This window comes from Diuraphis noxia, unplaced genomic scaffold (genome assembly GCF_037042655.1).
Source record: "Diuraphis noxia isolate RWA-SAM2 unplaced genomic scaffold, SU_Dnox_SAM2 contig0005, whole genome shotgun sequence".
NCBI lineage: Eukaryota > Metazoa > Arthropoda > Insecta > Hemiptera > Aphididae > Diuraphis > Diuraphis noxia.
Window position 1 is genome coordinate 24,771,583 of NW_028301715.1, and position 9,228 is coordinate 24,780,810.

At 26.9% G+C, this 9,228-nt stretch overlaps 2 protein-coding genes and 1 long non-coding RNA gene across 3 annotated transcripts; 2 read left to right on the forward strand and 1 right to left on the reverse strand.

Annotated features, from left to right (window-relative positions):
- The first annotated feature begins 303 nt into the window (after nucleotides 1–303).
- Nucleotides 304–2,567, forward strand: Trs31 (trafficking protein particle complex subunit 31). Its single transcript, XM_015516768.2, has 4 exons — nucleotides 304–795; nucleotides 860–986; nucleotides 1,214–1,396; nucleotides 2,341–2,567. The coding sequence occupies exons 1-4, from the start codon at nucleotides 629–631 to the stop codon at nucleotides 2,437–2,439; spliced, it is 576 nt and encodes a 191-aa protein (XP_015372254.1). The 5' UTR covers nucleotides 304–628; the 3' UTR covers nucleotides 2,440–2,567.
- LOC107167625 (ATP synthase F(0) complex subunit k, mitochondrial-like) lies at nucleotides 2,561–5,726 on the reverse strand. Its single transcript, XM_015516769.2, has 3 exons — nucleotides 5,539–5,726; nucleotides 5,301–5,394; nucleotides 2,561–2,787 (listed from the first exon to the last, which is right to left on the reverse strand). Exons 2-3 carry the CDS (start codon nucleotides 5,391–5,393, stop codon nucleotides 2,698–2,700), a joined length of 183 nt encoding a protein of 60 aa, XP_015372255.1. The 5' UTR covers nucleotide 5,394; nucleotides 5,539–5,726; the 3' UTR covers nucleotides 2,561–2,697.
- Nucleotides 5,727–5,750: 24 nt separating this feature from the next.
- On the forward strand, nucleotides 5,751–7,162 carry LOC149055118 (uncharacterized). Its single transcript, XR_016191944.1, has 2 exons — nucleotides 5,751–6,641; nucleotides 6,791–7,162. It is a non-coding gene; the product is annotated as an uncharacterized LOC149055118 (long non-coding RNA).
- Nucleotides 7,163–9,228: the final 2,066 nt, after the last annotated feature.

Consider the following 9,228-nt stretch of genomic DNA (forward strand, 5'->3'; position numbering starts at 1 on the left):
AAATTACAAATATTTACAATACAATGGAAAATGGAACTACAAAGTACTAACAGGCTTAAGTTAAAAGCACTAAAACAGTGCATCACAAGAATAACAAATTTTACGCTGCTGGCTGCTCGCGGCCTATTTGTAGAATATTACCACTAGATCTTAGTCCGTGGACAAAATTAAAAATAGTACCACAGATTATATAATCTGAGATAGTACTATCACAGAATAATTCTGTGTGGTAGTTACGTAGAGTTACTGGGTAGTTATTATATTTAATCGTGATTAAGTGATTTTAAAAGTTTAGACTAATTATCAATTAATATTTATTATTATTATTAAATTTTCCAAATATTAACAATAATTAATAATAACTAATAACCATATTATATAAATTTTAACATTTAAAATATTTCCGAATTAGTGGTTAAAATTAGAACAATATAAAATATAATTACTTTAAGTTATTACAATACATAGGTATTTATCGCTCGTTCTTTTGTAGTTAACAGTTGAATTCAAGTTAATATTTACATAATAATAAGTTATGTTACATTGTAAATTTTTTTGCAAAGTAATCCAAAACAACTAAATATTGTTTATTACTAATTACATTACATATTCACAACCATTATCTATAATGAATCCTATCCAAATATCAAATATGAGACAAAAAACAAGTATACTTGATAAGTCTATAAGTAAAGGTAAAGGCGAGATCAACATGAACTGTTTTGCATTGATGTTTTCTGAACTGGTACAGTACTGTCAAGGAAAAGCACATACAGTAAATGAGTTACAAATGAGGTAGGTGTTTGCAGATTTAAGTTCAATTGTATCATTTGAGTCCCAAATAAAATCATTTTTCCAGGTTGTCTGACTTGGGACAAGAAGTCGGTACAAAATTAATTGATTTACATTTCTTACGTGAAAAAAACAGCAAACGTGAGATAAAACTATTGAATATGCTGTTATTTATCAAATCTACGTTCTGGAAAGTATGATGTCTAAGTTTTAAATATTTGCTTGAATTGAAAAATATGTATAAACAACTTTTATTCTCAAACATTTGTAGCTATATTAATAAAAATTAGAAGGAGTGGGTTGGTTGAAATAATTTTATTTCATTGAGGAGGTTTACAATATATTCTTGCAATTCAAGTATTGGTTAGGTTGGTTATTATTTATTGGAAATAATTAAGTTACATGATTATTGAAATTTCAGAGTTTCTTTGGCCGTGAAGCTGACAAATTGGAACATTCAAATGATGATGATTCAACTTATTATATTATTGAAAAAGAACCATTAGTAAATAAATTCATTTCAGTTCCTAAAGATAAAGGTAATTTAAACTGTGCTGTATTTGTTGGTGGCATAATTGAAGGAATACTAAATTCATCAGGTTTTGTAAGTACCTATTATTTATATTTATTGTTACTATAATTTCCTAGAAACTGAAAATAGCTGGTTAATTAAATTAAATTTAGACATTTAGCTAATCTTTTGATACCTATCATTTACATACAATTTTATACTTTCATAAAATATTAAATTACATACAAATATGAATTAATTTAATAAATACATATAGCTTATGTGTTTTTCATTTGCAACTTAATAATTGTTATTTCACTCACAAATATTTTATTTTCTAATATAAATTTTTATTCCTTATTCTTTTCTTCTACGTTTTTGTGCCTTGGACAGATTTTTCTCATTTCGTGATATTATTTATTACTAGTAAATATTCATTTTGTTCTCTAAGGTTTCACTTTATTCTACAAAAAAAATTACAATATCACCCATACCCATAATTCTTATAAGTTAACAACACTGAACTCACATTTATAATGTGTTTAATTGTTGCAAATGACACTTGCAAATGTGACATTCTCTTAAAAAAAATTTAACTTCTTTTCGGTATTTTTTATAAACCAAATATATTAAGCACAAAATCTATTAAGCTTCTTACCTTTGTTGTAAATAGTAAATATGTATTTTTTAGTACAATTTTCAATATTCAATAATAACATGGTGAAAACTTATGCTTCTACCATAAACTTGGTTCCCTTAAAATTAGGAATTGAATTAAGAGATGAAAGTTGAAAAGTTGTAATTTTATAACATCTCACCAGTTGTCAATGACTTAAATCAATGCAATAGTTGAAACTGTATGTTCTTAACATAAATTAATACCACTGATTATAGATATAACATAGAATTATCTTGTTTTATTGATTGATTTTTTATATTTTTATATCAGTTTCTTGTCAACAAAATGCTTAAAATATATGTAGTTATTAGTTCTTGATCAAATGACTATTATTCTATTTGTATTTTATTATTTTTAGAATGCTAAAGTCACTGCACATTGGCACAAAGGTACTACTTATATGGTAAAATTTGAGGACCATGTTATAACAAGAGACAAACAAATGGATGAACGTTAACATTATTTTAAATCAAATATCTATTTTTGTTGCTGTTATCTGAACGATTTTTATAAATTTGTAGTAAGTTAAACATTCTCTTCCAGAGTAAACTGAATACAATATAAACATCCAAACTAAATAAAGAACATTGTGGTATCTTTATTTAATATGATTCCTTAATTATAATTCTTTTTATATGAAATTAATCTTAAAATAATAATCAAAACATATAACCTAAATCTAAGAAGCATCTCTAAAATTAATCAAAAAATGTATTCAAGAAGAACTAGGTTTTTCTGCTTTTGGGCTGCGCATTTTGTATAATAGATATCCAACAGCAATGGTTCCATAGGTTGCACATACAATCTGTAACAAAAATGTAATGTCTTGAATTACATTTGTTATTTTAACTAAACAACATAAACATATTGCCTGATTACAGTGGTATATATGCCTACTACTTAGAAAAGTGATGTTGATGATTTAAATTAGGAGAAGAGTTAAAGTAAATGCATAAATATAGTCTGTTTTAATATATAAATAGTTTATTATTAGTTATTATGTAAATCTGTACTTCTGCAGATAATTTTCAGATGCATAACTAAAAAATGTTAGTTACCAACAAATAATAAATAATTTTAAGCAAAATTACTATCGGAAAATAATTTTAAAAAAGTAATTGTACGAGAGTACCTTTCTTACAAAATAGTCCAAGATATAATGTCATATATTAAAAAAAATCCAGCGAATTTGTATTTAATGAATTTTTTCTATGTTCTCTCAAAATCTATACACTCAATAAAGACACGTGAGATTATAGATTTTGATTAAAAAAAAATAGACAGAAAATAAACAGAAATTAAATTTTAAATATTAAGTTACTAAAATAACAAATTCTTAATAGGACGCTACACCCGCATGTGTTGTCTCCGTCTTACAAGTGCGTAACATTGCAAAAACTATTTCGCGCAAGAAAAAACCGAGAAAGCTACAGTTATAACTAAGAAACGAAATTTTCACCACATAAAAAGGAGAATTTTGTCTGTGCAATATCGTTTTTATTTTTTCGATATCAGAACTACAAAAAAAGTTATTCACGCTTAAAAAACACAAAATTAATATATTATAAAACAATAAGAATTTTTTTTGTATAAGTGATATCGAAAAAATAAAAACTATATTTCACAGACAAAATTTTCCTTTTTATGTCGTGAAATTGTTTCTTAGTTATAATTGTATCTTTCTCGGTTCTTTCCCGCGCGAACCAGTTTTAGCAATGTTACGCACTTGTAAGACGGATACAACACATGCGGGTGTAGCGTCCTCTTAAATGTATTCTTAAATCATAAAATGGAGTTAATAGCACCTATTTTAATTAAATAATAAAATTAACTTATTTAAGTCTATTAATTTATTATTAAAATAACATGGTTTAAGTATGCTATAATATTTATAATTGGTTTTTGTGGTATATGTAAATTATTGTAATATTGACAACTAATAATTTTTTTGATATATTTATTAGAGTTTACATAGGTACGTTAAAACATATGACAATAATATCATTTAACTATTATATCTGTTTGTAAAATATGTACCTAAATTAAGCAGTTCTCAACCTATTTATACCTGAGTACAATCTATATTAATCAGAAAATGTTCACAAATCACTTGACCACATAACCTTTTATTTTTGTTAATCAAAAATATATATGTTAGTTTATATGTATAGAATTTAATTTAAAAACCACAAAACTATGACAAATATATGCAATTAATTTTTAAATTAAAAGGGAGATTTTTTTTTACCTATAAAATTTCTGTGTACCACAGGTTCTTGTGTACTAATACATAAAATGCATGTTATTTTAAAATATTAATTATGATTAAAATTTTCAATAGAACTACGGAAGTAGCAACATTTATTTATTATCCCCAACAGAATTGAGAATAGCAAACAAATTATTGGTATGTCACAATTGGTCACAGCTTCCATTATTAATTTTAATTAATAAATATATATTTGTGGGGAATAATACACATATTATACTATTTTCCTTACAGTAGGGACGGAATTATTTTAATATTTATGTTTACAAAAATAATTTTTAAATTTAACATATAATTATATTGTATTATTTTTATATACATTCAATATATAAATTAGTCTAATTTTATATGTTTTAAAGATTAAAATTCTCAGGCCATTAAATCTATAATACTTAATATTATTCTTACTGCATTAAACTAAATAATATTTTAGTAGGACCATCATACGTTTTAAGTAGAAGTGCAAAACAACTAAATGGTACAAGTTTGGTTTCTTACCTTTATCTAACATTAACAACTAATTTCTCAAATAATCAAATAAAGATAATTTAAGGATAACTATTATTAGCATAAGTAAATATTTAGCAATATCAAAACATAGACTTGCTGAAATGCCAGCTATATTCAAATACTTATCATTGATATAATAACGTATAATTCATAAATAGTATATAGATTATAGACTATATGCCAAAATATTTTTTTATTGTAGCATTTTAAATTAGTTACCTTCAAATCAATGTAGTTATCTTTTTCACTGTATTGTTACCAAAACAAAATAAATTTTTCATTGAAATAGGTAGGTAAGTAATAAAAATAGTCGTTATGTAACTGTATTATCATTAGAAAAATACCCTATAAAAATGTAGAATGAAAATAATTAATACAACCACTACTAAAACGTGTGTCTCGTAATAGTGCAGTTGGATACTTGGATTTTAGATTCGTTATACTAAAATAGCGGTATAGAATTTCTTAAGATCAAACCATGACCTTGAAATGTCATTGAGTTGTTTACAAAAATTATAATTAATTTAATTAGGACTTACGTTAACCCGTCCTTTGGTCGTAATAGTGTTGAAGTATTTGCCGACGCCGGTTAACTTTGCGATTTCAGCTGGGTCTCCTTCTTCATGCGCCATTCTGGAACGACCAAGTGCCCAATAACGAGTCATTAATATCAAAATAGATTGGAATGAAAATTAAACACGAGAGAGGATATAGTGATCGTTTACGAGGCATATAAATATGGTGAATTGATGTTACTATTTGAGTGTAAGTACTTACTTTTCTTAGTGGAGAACTGGAGAAACAACGGTACGATAAAACAGAATTACAGAATTTGATTGACAAAACTGTGAAAACACGCACGACTGCACGCGAGCTGGGATTACTTGGGAGTTTTCTTTTTCTTTATCAACAAAAAATATTGCATCAAGTGTAGTAGTCATGCACCAAAGTAATTCGTACTGTTTTATGTGGAGGGGACGACCGGGACTAGAAAAAATGGTGGACCAACGAGATAACGTCAAATCATATGTGTACAGTGCTAACAACTTATTTTTGATTTTAAAGCAAATAGGACTGAAAAAAAAAGTAATGTTCGGAGATGGATCAGTTGCGCCTATAACAAAATTTTTATTTTAGAGTCAAAGTCTCAAAGTCAATCATTTACTAATATTCAAACTTCAAAGGCGTAACTAGCCAGAGGGGGAGAGGCCGGGGAGGGATGCTTGGGCATCTCCATTATCCAGTTCAAAAATACCAATAATTGAAAAATATAATTTTTTTATTTTATGCCGGGTTTTTTTTTTATCTGGCGTTATTAGCAGAAACAAAATTTTTTCGTGATGATTATCACTTATCATATGATTAGACATTAGTTGAATTAATACGTTAAATCAAGTATTAGCCATTAGGTGATGTATTAGTTAGCAGTACGATTAAAGTATGTACGTACGTCGTACGTCGTACATCTTTAATCGATGTTAGTAATAATCGCTCGATATTATTTAAAAATTATATGAAGGTCTTAGAACTGCTTACCTTCCAATTTTATTATAATTATAATTTTATTAAATATATTTGTAAGGAGCTTATATTTCCAAATGTATATAAAATAATAAAATTTTACTATAGCTGCTCTAACTATTCCGGTGAGTTCTGCTACGTGTGAGGAAAGCTTCTCGTCAATGGCTCAATGCGTAGTCTAAAAAACTGGCTAAGGACACTGAGCAAGTATAGAGCAACAACGTTTTACAGATTTATCGATATTAAATATTGAAAGAGATGTTTTCAATTAAATTAATTCATCAGAAATAGTCTGAAATACTGATAAATTAGTCACCAAAAAATAATATTAGTATGAATATGAAACAGTATATTTAAATGTAAGTGTGTTTTATTATAGATATATTTAGCTATAAAATATTATAGCTTATACAAGTAAATCTTAAAAAATTTAAATTGTATAATTAATTCCTAATTATTTTAACAAATTATTAAACACACCCACCTCACACATGGACACCTCATGAAGAACCAACCACCGTCAGAATGCACCACATGCGGAGTAACCCTCTCAGTTAAACACTTGATGACAGAATGCCGATCAAATGAGGAAGAAAGAGAAAAACTAAATATACCAACGAACTTATACGAAATAATCCGACTGTCAACCTGAAAAAATCATGTCATTCCTCAGGACAATCGAAACAGACAAAATACATTTAAGTAGAATAAATATAGTTAACAGCCATAAGCCTCAAAGTTCCCTTATTATTGTAATTAAATTGTCACCTAAAACATGTAATAGTATAATGTAATTTTAAGTATAAAGCTAATGACCCATGTCGCCGAAGCTACAAAGATCAATACAAAAAAATATATATTAAACAAAATTTATAGTTATTTTACCATTTATTTTTATTTTGTCACTATTTGCATCACCATCACCATACATAATATTATGTACTTGATGTAATCAGGTATTTAGCTTTATGGATGGTTATTGTAGTTATAAAATTTAAATATGGTATTTGGGACTGTGAAGTAGGGGCTAACCCCCACGATTTGATGTCCATTACATGTTTGCATAATTTTAGCACTCCCAAGTCCCAGTATTTAGCCTCGAGTTACGCCTATGCCAAATTTCACTGCTTATCGAATTTCCATACCGGCTACTTACAGTTTCAGATATGAAAAATGAAAATATTGTTTTACGATCTAATCTCAAAAACTTAAAAACTTATTTATTGCCCATATAGCATTTGAGATGATGATGATAATATTTTTAAAGTATATTTTAATAATCATAAATAAAATATCTTAAACACGTTTCTTGAAAATAGTTTAAGATAATCATAAAATATGCGTTTTAATAATATTATTGCCCGTGACAATAATGAAATATTATAATAATATATATTATATTCTTCTGAATTTACTCAATCTTAAAATGTGTAAATTTAAACATTACACTTACACATATTTTTAGAACAGTCATCATTTGGAAGACAATTGGCAGCTATGGATCACATACACCTACATACAAATTACTTTATAAATCTTTCTGCTACAATGATCAATTGATTACTAGTTATCTATAGTGACTATAGGTTTTAATATATTTTTTATCAGTATCGGGAATTTTAGTTGGTGTACTCATTTATTTTTATTATATTTTACTTTATTTTGACGATAATAATTATTGCGGATCAAAAATTGTTAAATGTGAAAAAAAAAATTGTTTGTTTATTTATGTTACAATTTTACATTATTTTTTTTGTATATTGATACTTCCCAAAAAATCACTAATATTTATCATATAATTATACATTTATAACTGACTAATAAGATTTCTTTAGATATTGAAATATGTATAATGAGTGCAATTAACCCTAAAATGTATAGAGCGCAATATTGCCAATTTGTCTTTCGACCTTTAAATTCTTAAAACGCAATTGGTAAACTTCTTATTGTTCTATACTATAATATAATAAGTGCCACTGTCTAAGTATAGCAACTTAACATTACTTTAGCCTTAAATAGTTCAATCAGTTTTAGACCTATCAAATTTTATACTTTTAAGATTCTGAACGAATAGTGATGAATGTATTGATTTTACAATGATGTGTGTTTTTTTTTTTTTTTTTTGAGTCTGTGTACAGCATAACTAGTCGAAATAATGCTTCAATTTCAAACTTTGGGGGTGGTTTCCGATGTAAAATTGAAGATCCTTGGTGCATTATAGAGGTCAAAAGTAAACATTTTCCAACAGTTTTCAAAAAAATCGATGTTTTTATATGGTTGTAATTCAAAAACTAATCACTGCAAATACTTAAAATTTTCACCAAATGTTTATGTTAGTGTTATCTATATACAGTTTAATTTTCAAAAATTTTTGACTTTTTTGAGTTATTTATAGACCACTGAAATATTCAATGTTTTTGAGAATTTTTTTTTGAAGTGTCGGTAAAAAAATGTTGTACGACCAAAAAAACTTGAAAATTTAATACAAGGTTCCTTATGAGTTGTTCTTATTGTAGCTGAAAAAAATTAAAAATCGTAAGTCACAATTTTTTTTAATAAGCGTTTATAGTTCAAAATTTTACGAAATCTGTCGAAAATCTTAGTCCGTGATGACAACCTTACCGTATGAGTGATGATAATAAATAATAATAATATGTCGACTGCGACCACACGTCTGGCTAATTGCAAGTCGTAATTCACTGACGTGTTTCGTTGCCCGACAACGGGAGTACGGGACGGGTACAGTTTTCCCGATTTTATGGCAATGCCATATAAGAAAAATGTTAAGTACAATATTTTTAATTTTTAAAAAGACTACACTGCAAGACCTCGTCCGTTTGCGCCTCAACAGTCAACATAGGTATTTGATACTAGTATTACTCTATGATTTACAACAGAACACCGCCTCTATCAGCTTACTCATGATTCATGAATGGTGTGCCCATG